Here is a 16,618-nt window from a genome sequence, read left to right as displayed (position 1 = left end):
CTTGACATTCGTGAAAAGTCAGAAATAATGCCAAAAAAATGTAAATTTTGCACAGCCAAAAATATGATTTGCTAAATGTGCTGTGCTATGCTGATACTGATAAGTAGTATTTACGAAAAAAAGGAACTTATAAAGTTCCTTTTTTAAATTATGTAGTAAGACAATGAAAAAATTTTGATGAGAACAATGTTAGCACTTACTTGTTGAGGTGCAGCAAAGGTATTTATTTATGTTTTTTTTGTTTTTTTGGTACCAGTTGAAGAGATAGTGCTGAGTATTGTATCAACGTTCAGAACCAAGAGCTAGAAAACAATGCAGCACAATGTGAATTACATTATGTAGTCTCCGGTTACATTTCACACCAACAATGAAACAATGAAACTGTATTCACAGTGCTATGGGCAAAAGTAATCTTAAAAGAAATAAATAAATATAAAACTGCTTGACTCTAAAAATAAATAAGGTTCATTCTGTGTGATGCCATAGCTGCAGTATGGAGCAGAGGACTTTTATCCAAGTAAACATTAAGACAGGTATTTATGATCATCATTTGTAATTCAAAAAGTCATCAGGAAAACATTTTATTTACGAAACTATTGTCCAATGATGAAAAATGAAGATGTTGAATAACAAATGATAAAAAAAAAACAAGCTAAATAAAAAATAAACGAAAAATCTTCTTATAATAATAATAATAATAATAATAATAATAATAATAATAATAATAATAATAGTTTTAAAAAATCTATTTTGAACATATATTTAGGTAGATTTACATTTTAAAATATTTACACCTTTACAGTTTTGAAAATATGATTTTACCAAAAATAAATAATGAATAAAAAGGAACTATCAAATGCAATTGTGACAAAGGCAACAACATTAGCCAGTGTGCTATAATAGTGGTATAAACCATGCACAGTGAGATAATTTAACTGACCATAAGGGCATAGGACCATAAAACTACAAGCTGTTACTCTGAAACTGAAATCCTCAGATTACACTGAATTCACCAAAACCGAGGTCAATTTGAAGACAACAAGCACTTACTCAGAGACCGCCAGAGAGCATCTGGGGAAGTTTTACGGAGACTGGCTAAACTCTTTTATACACTCTTCAGAAGGGGCCTAAAATTCTTGAGTCCTGAGACCACAGCTGATATGGTTTCTATATCTGCATTAAATCCTAATAAGAAGGTTATGCTAAGATAGGGTTTCAGAAATTACATTTATGGATCCAGTTCATCACAGGCAACAACCTCTGAACTTTAATTGCTGTTATTATCTGCCAAGGATGTATTAACTTTCATTTAATACTAGATGTTAGAATATGGTATTGTAAGCAGATCTCTGGATTTCTATGTATTCGTTATTCCACTCTCAAAAATAGTGAGAGGAATTGGCATCTCACTCTTAGAAGTGTTGTGTGTTTAAATCTAGTCCATACAGAGTGTTTTACAGCCTCGCCTCTAATGCTCCTGGGATTGATAAAGATAGAGGAATTAGTGAAGATGAACGAATGAACATTTAATTTTTTCTAGTAATTTGTTGGCATATCTGTAATTGTACAAACACTGCTAAATTTCTGCATCTGTGGACAGCATAGACTAGGGAGATGATATATAGAAGTACCATTTTGCTTCTGTTTTTAGACCTGGAACATGGAATTGAATCTTTCTGGCAGTCTATTAAGGACACATGATATTGCCAACTTCCTTAGAGGACTGATGCTTCTGCCTTGTAGAAATATTTGTAACATGAAAGACTGCTGTGCCCCTGCAACAGAACACCAGTGATAAACTTGACATGGCTTTCTTCAGTGCCAAACTCATTAAAAAGCATACTCTTCTAGTGATCTGAGGATTATTTTAACATAGAATAGCATTTAAACTAAAACTTAAAAATAACAGTGTCTAATGATTCTACTGCTACATCCAAATGGCTCATACATATCCTACAATGTTCGTCATTCAAAACTTTAAACAAAACTTTTAATATTTTCGTTAATCTATGTATTTAAATATATAAAATGTTTACTTCACTAAACAACTTAATAGTAACCAAAAGAAAGGGCATTTATTACCTAATCTAATCAAAATCAGGTCAAAGAAAACAATTCTTTCTCAGATATTAACAATTTAAGAAACCAAGCCATGCAATAGCCCTTCCTCAGAAGACTAATATTTCATAATATAATATGATACACAAACACACATCACACTTGATGTCCACTTAGGGAAGGACTACATCATGGCTGTATCCATGACCAAACTTGGCTGTTTGTTTCTGCTGAGTGAACATAAATATCACTACATAAGACTGTCCTTCAAGGACTGAGGCTACCTCAAGCACCCTGCAAAGGTGAGGGATTATGTTTGGTTTAAACTTTTGGTTTTAAATTTTTACAGTTCTTTGAAAGTGTTGAGAATGTATTTAATTCTAATTTAATTTACAGACACTATCTAAATTTTCTTACATTTTACAGTATCCATCGAACACCAGTCCTGTTCTGCCCTTCATTTTTAAATTGGTAATCAGCTAAGGTAAGTCACAGCAAATATCATGTACATCAAAATCATATTAAGGCTTTTACCGAATTTCAAAATGTAATTAAAACATATATTTATTATACTATTGTTTTGTATGTATAAAGGCATCAGTCAGTACCTCAAGTGAGCATGCTTATCTGAATTATGGTTTCACTCCACAGTAAACTGCCACCATGGGAGATGGTGAGATGGAATGTTTCGGCAAGGCGGCCGTCTACCTCCGGAAGCCGGAAAGGGAAAGGATTGAGGCTCAGAACAAACCTTTTGATGCCAAAACAGCAGTCTTTGTGACCGATGCTGCTGAGATGTACCTCAAGGGTACACTGAAGAGTAAAGAGGGTGGCAAAGCCACTGTAGATACTGAGGGTGGAAAAGTAAGTGAAAAGATAACTGCCACATCTAACAGCGTCTGGAACCTAGCACATTGCTCAACATGACAAACCATTATAATGTGTTTTATCTCTGTTATTTTATAGTCTGTCACAGTTAAGGATGATGAAATCTTCCCAATGAATCCTCCAAAGTTCGACAAAATGGAGGACATGGCCATGATGACCCACCTCAATGAACCTGCTGTGCTGTTTAACCTCAAAGAGCGTTATGCAGCATGGATGATCTACGTAAGAATCACTTAAAGTATAAAATCCATAAGAGATTGTTCTGAATATATAAATGATGAACAAATAAATGAAAATTCAATTTGACTTTCCTTCAGACCTACTCTGGGTTGTTCTGCGTCACTGTGAACCCCTACAAGTGGCTCCCAGTGTATGATGCAGTAGTTGTGGCTGGATACAGAGGCAAAAAGAGGATTGAAGCCCCACCTCACATCTTCTCCATCTCTGATAACGCCTATCAGTTCATGCTCACTGGTACGATACTGACAAACTACTTTCAAAAAATTATCTATTAAATAATTACATAAAGGACACTATTCTTGTTGTCTTTTCAGATCGTGAAAACCAGTCTGTCCTGATTACGTAAGTTCAGACTAATATCTGAAAATTTACCATGTTGTTCTTTAGAAACACGCTTGAAAATGCATGGTAGACCCAGTTCATTACATTTAAGTCATATTTGAAAAAAATGTAATTTTTTTCTAGGTAACTTAGAAGTAAATTTTTTTCTCACTCAGTCTTCTACATGAAAAATCACTGTTTACTGTACAATATTGAATGAAAATGTTTGGACACTATCTTGTTTTCTAAAGTACAAACCATTGCTTATTCAATCTACCCCTAGTGGAGAATCTGGTGCAGGAAAGACTGTAAACACAAAACGTGTCATTCAGTACTTTGCAATGGTTGGCATGACTGGAAAGAAGGCAGCAGAGCCTGTTCCTGGCAAAATGCAGGTACGTAAATTACTTTACTATGTGCAGCACCTATTAGAGTATTCATCAAATTTCTTTTATAAACATCTGCTACTGTTGTCAGGGGTCGCTGGAAGACCAAATTGTGGCAGCCAACCCCCTGCTGGAGGCTTATGGTAATGCCAAGACTGTGAGGAATGACAACTCCTCTCGTTTTGTAAGTATACAAAGCATATATGAGCTCTTGTAATCTTTTATAAAACACAATAAGCATGAAAGAAAAACATTTCAAACTGCAATTCTGTCTTTTAGGGTAAATTCATCAGAATTCATTTTGGGCAAACTGGCAAGCTGGCATCAGCTGATATTGAAACCTGTAAGTTTCTGTCAAGAATTCTTGTAAGCAGATGCATGGAATCCTGGTTAATATGCATATGGAAAATATAAGCAAAGTAAAGATTATCAACAAACCTGGATGTACAAACTGACACTTAGATATTACATTATGCATTTGATAAAAACCCATTCAAATGTCTTTCTGCAAATGTAATAATGAATACATAACAAAAATATCAACAGATCTGCTGGAAAAGTCAAGAGTCACTTTCCAGCTGTCTGCTGAGAGAAGCTACCACATTTTCTACCAGCTCATGACTGGACACAAACCAGAGCTGCTTGGTAAGGAAACGTCAAAGTCATAATGCTTCAGGGTATTTTTTATATTATCTATAACATACAGCAGGTTATAAATGAAAGAATGACAATCAGAAAAACTAATTACTTTTTTTTAAATGAACTACTTGTCCAACACAGAGGCACTGCTCATCACCACCAACCCCTATGACTACCCTATGATCAGTCAGGGTGAAATCACAGTCAAGAGCATCAATGATGTGGAGGAGTTCATTGCCACAGACGTAAGAAGAAATTAATTGTTCTAATTTCACAAAAGAAATGTGTTAATTTCAGATACACATGAATAATCTCTGCTGTTCACCACACAGACGGCCATTGACATCCTGGGTTTCACCGCTGATGAGAAAATTAACATCTACAAGCTGACCGGTGCTGTGCTGCATCATGGAAACATGAAGTTCAAGCAGAAGCAGAGGGAGGAGCAGGCTGAGCCCGATGGCACTGAGGGTACAAATAGGATAAACCAGATGTACCTAGACTGTCGATATATAAAGTACCGTATGTATGCCATCCCTGATTATTAAGACAATCTTTTTTCACCTTTAATCAGTTGCTGATAAAATCGCCTACCTTCTGGGCCTGAACTCAGCTGACATGCTGAAAGCTTTGTGCTACCCCAGAGTCAAAGTCGGAAATGAGTTTGTGACCAAAGGCCAGACTGTACCACAGGTAATATCTTATTTTTTAACCATGAGAAGTAAGAATTAAGTTTGCTTTGTATAGGAACAAACCACAGGATGATCTAAGAAATAGTTTTGCATTATTTAGGTGAACAATGCCGTCTCTGCCCTCTGCAAATCCATCTATGAGAAAATGTTCTTGTGGATGGTCATCCGTATTAATGAGATGCTGGACACAAAGCAACAAAGACAGTTCTTCATTGGTGTGCTGGACATCGCTGGATTTGAGATCTTTGATGTAAATATTTGTTTTTCTCCATGAAGTGTTAAATACGATTAAAAAAATACTTTTGCAATACCTAATACACTGATCGACTGTACAGTTCAACAGCTTGGAGCAGCTCTGCATTAACTTCACAAATGAGAAACTGCAGCAGTTTTTCAACCACCACATGTTCGTGCTGGAACAAGAGGAGTACAAGAAAGAAGGCATTGATTGGGAGTTCATTGACTTTGGTATGGACTTGGCTGCCTGCATTGAGCTTATTGAGAAGGTAAGTTATTGAGGTGTCAATAATGCTATCAATGTTATCAGTGAAAAAAACAATACTTTCACAACTAATATTGTGGTAATCAGAAAAGAAAAATCTTCAACAGCCAATGGGCATCTTCTCCATCCTTGAAGAGGAGTGCATGTTCCCCAAAGCCACAGACATGTCCTTCAAGAACAAGCTTCATGACCAGCACCTTGGAAAAGTTGCTTGCTTCCAAAAGCCAAAGCCTGCCAAAGGCAAAGCTGAGGCCCACTTCTCCCTGGTGCACTATGCCGGCACTGTGGACTACAACATTAGTGGCTGGTTGGACAAGAACAAGGATCCACTGAACGACTCTGTTGTGCAGCTGTACCAGAAATCAGCAAACAAACTGTTATGTCTTCTTTATGCAGCCCACGCTGGTGCTGATGGTAAGCTTAAATTGATAAATAGTTTAAACTACTTCAATAATAATTATAAAATAACTCGTTAATATCCATTATACTAGTGGACAAGATATCTTATGAGATAAAAAAAAACAATAACTAATTTATTGTCATTTGGCAACAGCTGATAGTGGTGGAAAGAAAGGCAAGAAGAAGGGTGGTTCCTTCCAGACCGTGTCTGCTCTGTTCAGGGTGAGAACAATTTAACAGAAACCATGGTAAAATGCACAGTAAATACATTCCACTTGCAGATTCCTCATTTTATAGATTTCATTATTCAATTCTATTCATTATTCAGCTTCAAAAATATTAATTGCCAGCTAAACTCATTCTCGCAATTCATGTTGACATTTTAAGAAACATCTGTAACATTAAAATTGTGTGAAGTTGTGTACAAGCTATTATTATGGTCATTATTATTATTGTTGTTGTTGCTAATCTGCTACATGTAAAACTCACAGGAGAACTTGGGCAAACTGATGACCAACTTAAGGAGCACTCACCCTCACTTCGTGCGTTGTTTGATTCCTAATGAGAGCAAGACTCCAGGTGGATATTCTTATTTTCTTACATTTTAATTATTTTTTCATTTTTATATATATAAATACCACATACCTACAAATGTCTCTGACCGCAAGACCTGTTACTAATATTGTACCATGACACTGAACATCCTAGGTCTGATGGAGAACTTCCTGGTCATCCACCAGTTGAGGTGTAATGGTGTGCTGGAGGGTATCAGAATCTGCAGAAAGGGATTCCCCAGCAGGATCCTCTATGGTGACTTCAAGCAAAGGTCATTTATTTTGTCAGGGCATTTCAACAATTGTAATTTTATTATGGACCGGACCGAAATAAAAATTAATTCCTTCATCATCTGTACAATATAACTATTTCAAAACAGATATAAAGTCCTGAATGCCAGTGTCATCCCAGAAGGCCAATTCATTGACAACAAGAAAGCTTCAGAGAAACTCTTGGGCTCTATTGATGTTGACCACACCCAGTATAAGTTTGGACACACCAAGGTACCCATGAAATCTGATTTTCATAAACAGGCTATATGACAATAATGAAGACTTCAGGACAGGATTTTCACAGGATCATATTTACTATTCATTACAGTTTAAAACTTTGACAGAAAACTAATAGTTTTGTTGCATGATTTTTAAAAATGTGAATGATCTATATAGTTTTATATTTCCATATGTAATCATGATAGGTGTTCTTCAAAGCCGGTCTGTTGGGTACTCTAGAGGAGATGCGAGATGAAAAACTAGCAAATCTAGTAACCATGACTCAGGCTTTGTGCCGTGGCTACCTCATGAGGAGGGAGTTTGTCAAGATGATGGAGAGGAGGTATATTCCATTTCATTAAAATGAAAGAACGAAATTCCACATACGATTTCATCTGAATGCAAATTCTACACACATTAATAAACACACATATAAACGCAAATTTCAGGGAATCCATCTATAGCATCCAATACAACATCCGCTCATTCATGAATGTGAAACACTGGCCATGGATGAAGCTGTACTTCAAGATCAAGCCTCTTCTCAAGAGTGCAGAGACTGAGAAGGAAATGGCTGCCATGAAGGAGAACTATGAGAAAATGAAGGAGGATCTGGCAAAGGCACTCGCCAAGAAAAAGGAGCTTGAGGAGAAGATGGTGTCTCTGCTACAGGAGAAAAATGACCTGCAACTCCAAGTAGCAGCTGTAAGTAGCTCAAAAACAGTATGTCTCAAAAGATCTTGCAAATAAAAAAAATACCTTCCATCAAACCATTTGAATTGACAGGAAACCGAGAACCTTTCAGATGCAGAGGAAAGGTGTGAGGGGCTCATCAAGAGCAAGATCCAACTTGAGGCTAAACTCAAAGAGTCAAATGAGAGACTTGAGGATGAGGAGGAAATCAATGCCGAGCTGACTGCCAAGAAGAGGAAACTGGAGGATGAGTGCTCTGAGCTGAAGAAGGACATTGATGACCTGGAGCTCACCTTGGCCAAAGTGGAAAAGGAGAAACATGCCACTGAGAACAAGGTTTGTGTTGCAATGCACTGTAAATTAATAGAGGCTATACACCATATGAAACATACTAGATTCAGCTACTAAATCCAGACCGTGACTAAAGTGAAATCATTTACACTGTTATGGATCTGAGTGGACAAGTGACAAGTGAACAAATAGTAACTTGAACACTTTTCAACTAGAAATTGTAGAGTGCATATCCTCACACTATACAGGTGTAGAAAAATACAAATATTATGTAACAAATTTCACAAGGTATATGTCTAGTGATACACATAAATAAAATTCTTTTGAACAGGTCAAGAACCTCACTGAGGAAATGGCATCTCTAGATGAGGGCATTGCCAAGCTCACTAAGGAGAAGAAAGCCCTCCAAGAGGCACACCAGCAGACTCTGGATGATCTCCAGGCAGAGGAAGACAAAGTCAACACTCTGACCAAATCAAAGACCAAGCTTGAGCAACAAGTCGATGATGTAAATATCCTAACAATATTTAAGATAATGAACAACAATATAGCAGCTATAGCTCAGGTGTTTTAACATATAAATTAAACTAATCTCTACAACATCTAGCTTGAAGGTTCATTGGAACAAGAGAAGAAGCTGCGTATGGACCTTGAGAGAGCCAAAAGAAAGCTTGAAGGAGACTTGAAACTGGCCCAAGAGTCCATAATGGACCTGGAGAATGACAAGCAGCAGTCTGATGAGAAGATCAAGAAGTACACCACAATTCATGATGCAAATAAAAGTGTAACTGCATTAAAATCATTAAATACAAAATGTAACTGCATCATTTGTCATTTTGCCACATAGGAAGGACTTCGAAATAAGTCAACTTCTGAGCAAGATTGAAGATGAACAGTCACTGGGTGCCCAGCTTCAGAAGAAAATAAAAGAGCTCCAGGTACTACTTCTGAGAGAAATAGTTAAATTGTGGCTTGAAATGGAAAATTAGAATGTCTAAGGTATGAAAACCGAAATTTCAGGCTCGCATTGAAGAGCTGGAGGAAGAAATTGAGGCTGAGCGTGCAGCTCGTGCTAAAGTTGAGAAGCAGAGAGCTGATCTCTCCAGGGAACTTGAGGAGATCAGTGAGAGGCTCGAGGAAGCTGGAGGTGCCACTGCTGCTCAGATCGAGATGAGCAAGAAGCGTGAGGCCGAGTTCCAGAAACTGCGTCGCGATCTGGAAGAGTCCACTCTGCAGCATGAAGCCACGGCTGCTGCCCTCCGCAAGAAACAAGCTGACAGTGTTGCTGAGCTTGGAGAACAGATCGACAACCTTCAGCGTGTCAAGCAGAAGCTGGAGAAGGAAAAGAGTGAATACAAAATGGAGATAGATGATCTCTCCAGTAACATGGAGGCTGTGGCAAAATCAAAGGTATTGTCATTAAGACATAAACAACAAGGTTAAATTAAATAAAAGTGTCGTGTCAAAAAATTTCAACCATAAAAACACAAACAAAAAGAGCATGGTTTGCTTTATTAAAATATCTGCATCATATGCTCATGTCTCTCTATGCAGGCTAACCTAGAAAAGATGTGCCGCACCCTAGAGGACCAGCTGAGTGAACTCAAGGCTAAGAATGATGAACACGTTCGTCAACTGAATGACATCAGCACACAAAAAGCACGCCTTCAGACTGAGAATGGTAAATTAAATCAGAATAAGCCATAAATATCTACAATCACATCAGTAAATTCTGGTAACATAATTTACTATCACGTTTAAGGTGAATTTAGCCGTCAGCTAGAGGAGAAGGAAGCACTTGTTTCTCAGATGACCAGAGGAAAACAAGCTTACACACAGCAGATTGAGGAACTCAAAAGGCAAATCGAGGAGGAGATCAAGGTAAAAGATGGACAGTTTCGTGCAAATCGGACAAATATATTATGCAAACATCTCCCAAACTCCCTGGTAAGAACAGATTATGTAGAATAGATGTAACCAATTTAACTGTTTGCTTCTAGGCCAAGAACGCCCTGGCTCATGCTGTCCAATCAGCCCGTCATGACTGTGATCTGCTCAGAGAGCAATATGAGGAAGAGCAGGAGGCCAAGGCTGAGCTTCAACGTGGAATGTCCAAGGCCAACAGTGAGGTGGCTCAGTGGAGAACAAAATATGAGACTGATGCCATCCAGCGTACCGAGGAGCTCGAGGAAGCCAAGTAAATATAACTGAAAAAAGTTTATAGAAAATAAAGATCTATGTCTTTCCTGTATTAATGTTATTTTTCCACAGGAAAAAGCTTGCTCAGCGTCTACAAGAGGCAGAGGAATCCATTGAAGCTGTGAATTCCAAGTGTGCTTCTCTGGAGAAGACCAAGCAGAGACTGCAGGGTGAGGTGGAAGACCTCATGATCGACGTTGAGAGAGCCAATGCCCTGGCTGCCAATCTTGACAAGAAGCAGAGGAACTTTGATAAGGTCTAGCATCTGGCAACTAATGGTGGTGTACTAGGCAATGTGACTTTGTAAAGCTAGCATAACATGCAACTGTCCTTCACCTTTTCAGGTCTTGGCAGAATGGAAACAGAAGTATGAAGAAGGTCAGGCTGAACTGGAGGGAGCTCAGAAAGAGGCTCGCTCTCTCAGCACTGAACTGTTTAAGATGAAGAACTCATATGAGGAAGCGCTTGACCATCTCGAGACTCTGAAGAGAGAGAACAAGAATCTGCAGCGTATGACACTTAAATATAACTGCACATTAAAAAAAAAACAAATTACTGGAACTGTGTGTACCAAGAAAAATATTCAATTACTTTTGTTTCAACAGAGGAGATCTCTGACCTGACTGAACAGATTGGAGAGACTGGAAAGACCATTCATGAGCTGGAGAAGGCAAAGAAGACAGTGGAAACAGAAAAATCTGAAATCCAGACTGCTCTTGAGGAAGCTGAGGTAAGACTGCATGTAAACTAAATGTGTGTCATAATGAAAATGAATTGACACCAAAAATTGCTTCATTTACACATACATTTATAGGGTACACTTGAACATGAGGAATCAAAGATTCTTCGTATCCAGCTTGAGCTCAACCAGGTTAAAAGCGAGATTGACAGGAAACTGGCTGAGAAGGATGAGGAGATGGAGCAGATCAAGAGAAACAGCCAGAGGGTGATTGAGTCCATGCAGACCACTCTGGACTCTGAGGTTAGGAGCAGAAACGATGCTTTGAGGGTCAAGAAGAAGATGGAAGGAGATCTCAATGAGATGGAGATTCAGCTTAGCCATGCCAACCGCCAGGCTGCAGAGGCCCAGAAACAGCTCAGGAATGTCCAAGGACAGCTCAAGGTGCACCTCCATACTTACACTTCTATGGTTAAATTTATCTTGATGCACTAATTAACAATGATTCCAATCACATCAGGATGCCCAACTGCACCTTGACGAGGCTGTCAGAGGACAGGAAGACATGAAGGAGCAGGTGGCCATGGTAGAGCGCAGGAATAATCTGATGCTGGCAGAAATTGAGGAACTGAGAGTTGCACTGGAGCAAACAGAGAGAGGCCGCAAAGTGGCTGAACAGGAGCTGGTTGACGCCAGTGAGCGTGTGGCACTGCTGCACTCTCAGGTTAGCTGTTAGAGCATTAGTGTTGCTTTTCATTTCATAGTTCTTGATCAATTACCTTTAAGGTGTTCATGTATGACATTACTACAGAATACCAGCCTAATCAACACCAAGAAAAAGCTTGAGGCTGACCTGGTTCAAATACAAGGTGAGGTGGACGATACCATTCAGGAGGCAAGGAATGCTGAAGAGAAGGCTAAGAAGGCCATCACAGATGTGAGTGTTAGATTAGATAGATTTTTTTTTCAACAATGTCTTTTGCAAATCCATGAACGGTCAACTTCACAATTTCATCACTCATTCACTAGGCTGCCATGATGGCTGAAGAGCTGAAGAAAGAGCAGGACACCAGTGCTCATCTGGAGAGGATGAAGAAGAACCTTGAGGTTACAGTCAAAGATCTGCAGCATCGTCTGGATGAAGCTGAAAGCCTTGCCATGAAGGGTGGAAAGAAGCAGCTCCAGAAACTGGAATCTAGGGTTTGTTGCAGTATTTAAATATGGAATACAACTTGCAAATAATTTAACTATAAGAGTCTTCCACAAATGAAATATCTGTTCTAGGTGCGTGAACTGGAGAGTGAGGTTGAATCTGAGCAGAGACGTAGTGCTGAATCTGTTAAAGGAGTCCGCAAATATGAGAGGAGAGTGAAGGAGCTCACCTACCAGGTACAAAATATACTTCACAACATCCATTTGAAGAAAAATAATTAAACCAAATAAAACCTAAATAAAGATTAACTATTGCAGACTGAGGAGGATAAGAAGAATGTCAACAGACTGCAGGACCTTGTGGACAAACTGCAGATGAAAGTGAAGGCCTACAAAAGACAGGCTGAGGACGCTGTAAGTTTGCCACTATGCATTGATATGCATGCTGATATTGTACTTAAAACAACACTGAAGTGGACGACTGTTGTTGATCACAGGAGGAGCAGGCAAACACTCACATGTCCAGGCTCAGGAAAGTGCAGCACGAGCTGGAGGAGGCTCAGGAACGTGCTGACATCTCCGAGTCCCAGGTCAACAAGCTGAGAGCCAAGAGCAGAGAGGCTGGAAAGGTATTTCATTTAGATCATCATATGATTTTTAAATAATACCATTCTGCATGCTTCAGACCATATTTGGAAGCACTTAAAAATAAACATTTAACTCGTGTTTGCTTATTTTTAGAGCAAGGAGTCAGCTGAATAAAGGGTGAAGAGAAGACAAGACAAAAAACAATCATATAAAATATGTAATTGTTTTTGTCCTTGTTTCATTTATACATTCAATAAACTCTGTATACTTCACATACTTCAGTGTCAGTGCCTTTATTCAATTCAAATACACCACAAACTTTCGAAATTTTGACACAGTCTTCAACATGAACAATTCTTTAAGCAATACAGCAGTTGCTTTGTAACTGTATAGAAAACACATTGTCTTGGGTGGCCAATCCAAAGCATGGAGTACAACCCAATTAAACATATCTGGAAAGAATTCAAAAGAACAATTAAATCATTACCTCTTCCACCCTGAAAGTGGTGGAAGAGGTAATGACCCACAGATGTTCTACAGGATGCCCTCAGCACAACTCCTTGGCGTTTGCCAGTCCAAAACAAATCGTAGACAAAAAACTAAATAGACGATCCTGCTGGGTCTGCAAAAGGTCATGTCATTCTGTGAAGTTTTGGAGGGATGCAGCCAGTCAGACCCAAGTGCAGAATAAAAACAGTCTTTGTGTTTATTAACTAAAAATAACACAAACCATACTACAAACATAACATGAAATAAACAAAACACAAATACCTGTTGCGGTAGGTTTGTCTTGGCTCAACCTAGACAAACCTAGTAAAAACCTAAAGAACCGAACGCAACAACAAACAATGACTTGACAAAGCCAGACACTTCAGGGCAGGTATGAATAAGGCAAAACATTAGGAGAAAGTTGGAAACAGGTGACAGGACACATGACATTATTGCATGACATTCAACAAGGTACAGTATAGCAATATGCCTGGCAGCACCCCCTCTGGTGGTCTGGCAGGGAATTGTCCCAGTGGTTCCTGACAGCAACAAGATCTGTCAGAGTGGTGAAAAACCTACATAATGGAACCAATCATTTGTCAGCAAATTTACAAAAAATCTGCAAGAGTGCCAAAACTACAACACCATCATCAGTCTCATCAGTCACCCCAGCAAAGTCTTACTGAAAACAATAATTAATAGGTTAAAACAAATCTTAGCAGAAGAACAGGCCAGATTTAAGGCAGGATGGAACACCATGGAACAAATATTTAACCTAATAATCAAATGCAAGAAATGCCTTAAGCATCAGCAACACCTGTAACATGTGTTTGTGGACTTCAAGAAAGCTTGTGGGGCATGCTGCTCTGTGGGCAACTATGAAGAAATATAACCTCAGCCCAAACCTCATCAGAGCCATCCAACAACAAGGCTACAAGTGTAGTCCTTCACAATGGATGGTTCAGGACAACAGTTGGCATATGCTAAGAATGCCTTGGATTAATCGTGTCTGACAAAGGTTCCAAGCAGGAAGTCTGTTCCATAATAGCACAAATTACTTCTGCCCTGACACAACTGAAACCATTATGGACAGACAGAAACATCAGTCTGGGATCAAAAGTAAGATTACTGCGCTTACTCGTCATCTAGAACATCCTCAAACAGGAAGTCCGGCAGATGATTACCTCAGCCTCATGATGACCTGCTCACTAATGTGAGGACACAAAAACTGAAATGGTATGTTCACAGAACCTCAACCTGCAAGGCACTGTGCAAGGAGGCAGATACCGAGGAAGACAAAATAAAGGATGGGAGGATAACATTCAGGAATGAGCTCATTCAAAACTCAGCGAAACAGTGAGAGCTACAGAGAACAGAGAGAGATGAAGAGAGCTGGTGGGTTATACATTATGTGTGGTACCCCAACAACGTTCTGGGGTTAAAGGACATGATAGGATTATTGCTTTCTGAGAATATCACCAAAAACTCAAGAAAGAAAATTCAATTACCTCTTACCTAAAATTCAAATTGTTTTGTAATTGCAAGTAAATTAAATGTGCTGGAGCTGTGCCTGCTGTTTCATACAGACCAGGCATTTACAAAGGTCAAGATCTTGAACTGATATAGCTTTGCATGTGTTGGCTGACAAGGAGAGATATGAATCCTGAAGAAAAATCACTTGTAAGCTCACAGGGGTGCAAATGGTATCCTATTGAAATTATTATATTATATAATTAATAAATAATATTTGAAAATTAATATATGAAACTTTTTTAGTTTCTCTACACAGTACTTTAGAAATGTAGATAAACAGATGCAAACTGGCATGTTGTGCAAAGCATTTAAAATTAAGTGAATTATACAACTTAAGAAAATTAACAGTTAGACTACATTTTATAAGAGGAAAAATGTTAGCACATACCTTTTGAGGGAGCAGAAAAGGTGGATGTTGGAATCAGTTAAAGAGATGATGCTGAGTATTGCATCAATATTCAGAACCAAGAGCTAGAATGATAAAAAGATGAGGCACAATATAAATGCAATAAAAATTACATTATAAAGCTTCCTACTGATGAGTTTTCACAGAAGCATGCAATTACAACTACAACTTTTAAATTTCATACCCACACTGAAGCAACGATGCCTAACAAGAACAGAGAAGGACTTGTATTCACTGCTTGACTCTAAAAATAAACAAGGTTAATACTGTGTGATGCCACAGCTGCAGTGTGGAGCAGAGGACTTTCATCCAAGTAAATATTAACACAGGCATTTAGGATTGTCATTTCTAACCCACCGAGTCATCAGGAAAACATTTCAGTTACAAAACTGCCATCCAATGATCTCTACACACCAGTATTTCAATATTAAAAATCAAAATCTTATAAACTAGCAAATAAGTTTATGTTACACAAACAAACTAAAAATGAACAACTACCAAATGCAATTGTGACAAAGGCAACAACATTAGCCAGTGTGCTATAATAGTGGTATAAACCATGCACAGTGAGATAATTTAACTGACCATAAGGGCATAGGACCATAAAACTACAAGCTGTTACTCTGAAACTGAAATCCCCAGATTACACTGAATTCACCAAAACCGAGGTCAATTTGAAGACAACAAGCACTTACTCAGAGACCGCCAGAGAGCATCTGGGGAAGTTTTACGGAGACTGGCTAAACTCTTTTATACACTCTTCAGAAGGGGCCTAAAATTCTTGAGTCCTGAGACCACAGCTGATATGGTTTCTATATCTGCATTAAATCCTAATAAGAAGGTTATGCTAAGATAGGGTTTCAGAAATTACATTTATGGATCCAGTTCATCACAGGCAACAACCTCTGAACTTTAATTGCCTAGTTATTATCTGCCAAGGATGTATTAACTTTCATTTAATACTAGATGTTAGAATATGGTATTGTAAGCAGATCTCTGGATTTCTATGTATTCGTTATTCCACTCTTAAAAATAGTGAGAGGAATTGGCATCTCACTCTTAGGAGTAAGTGTTGTGTGTTTAAATCTAGTCCATACAGAGTGTTTTACAGCCTCGCCTCTAATGCTCCTGGGATTGATAAAGATAGAGCAACTAGTGAAGATGAACGAATGAACATTTAATTTTTTCTAGTACCTTGTTGGCATATCTGTAATTGTACAAACACTGCTAAATTTCTGCATCTTTGGGCAGCATAGAGTATGGAAGTGGAAAGTCTTATAAAGTATCATTTTGCTTCTGTTTTTAGACCTGGAACATGGAATTGAATCTTTTTGGCAGTCTATAAAAGATACATGATATTGCCAGCCTCCACAGAGGACTGATGCTTCTGTAGAAATATTTGTAACATGAAAGACTG

The 16,618-nt window shown here is 38.4% G+C and overlaps 1 protein-coding gene and 1 long non-coding RNA gene across 4 annotated transcripts in view; one reads left to right on the top strand and one right to left on the bottom strand.

The window, feature by feature from the left end:
• LOC131342583 (uncharacterized) overlaps positions 1-16,618 on the bottom strand; it is a 125,205-nt gene that overhangs the window by 31,003 nt on the left and 77,584 nt on the right. For 2 of the 3 annotated variants that reach the window (XR_009203050.1, XR_009203051.1), the window contains one exon: positions 15,184-15,266. The exons of the other annotated variant lie outside the window; for it this stretch is intronic. This is a non-coding gene — a long non-coding RNA (uncharacterized LOC131342583). The remainder of the gene's footprint in view (positions 1-15,183; positions 15,267-16,618) is intronic. 3 annotated transcript variants of the gene reach the window in all.
• Positions 2,385-13,049, top strand: LOC131342569 (myosin heavy chain, fast skeletal muscle-like). The gene is made up of 40 exons (XM_058373628.1): positions 2,385-2,542; positions 2,710-2,922; positions 3,025-3,168; positions 3,264-3,420; positions 3,501-3,528; positions 3,791-3,902; positions 3,985-4,077; positions 4,173-4,236; positions 4,440-4,538; positions 4,674-4,777; positions 4,865-5,003; positions 5,107-5,225; positions 5,325-5,474; positions 5,560-5,730; positions 5,834-6,140; positions 6,280-6,347; positions 6,617-6,704; positions 6,834-6,951; positions 7,060-7,183; positions 7,378-7,514; positions 7,621-7,876; positions 7,958-8,200; positions 8,487-8,663; positions 8,763-8,908; positions 9,003-9,093; positions 9,176-9,565; positions 9,710-9,836; positions 9,918-10,036; positions 10,156-10,352; positions 10,427-10,610; positions 10,699-10,864; positions 10,960-11,084; positions 11,169-11,477; positions 11,554-11,757; positions 11,845-11,970; positions 12,063-12,233; positions 12,318-12,422; positions 12,504-12,599; positions 12,683-12,814; positions 12,927-13,049. Exons 2-40 carry the CDS (start codon positions 2,722-2,724, stop codon positions 12,945-12,947), a joined length of 5,808 nt encoding a protein of 1,935 aa, XP_058229611.1. The 5' UTR covers positions 2,385-2,542; positions 2,710-2,721; the 3' UTR covers positions 12,948-13,049.

The sequence above is a fragment of the Hemibagrus wyckioides genome, linkage group LG21 (genome assembly GCF_019097595.1).
Source record: "Hemibagrus wyckioides isolate EC202008001 linkage group LG21, SWU_Hwy_1.0, whole genome shotgun sequence".
In the NCBI taxonomy this organism is placed as follows: domain Eukaryota; kingdom Metazoa; phylum Chordata; class Actinopteri; order Siluriformes; family Bagridae; genus Hemibagrus; species Hemibagrus wyckioides.
Note: the sequence above shows the minus strand (reverse complement) of the source record. Positions and strands in the feature narration are given on the sequence as shown.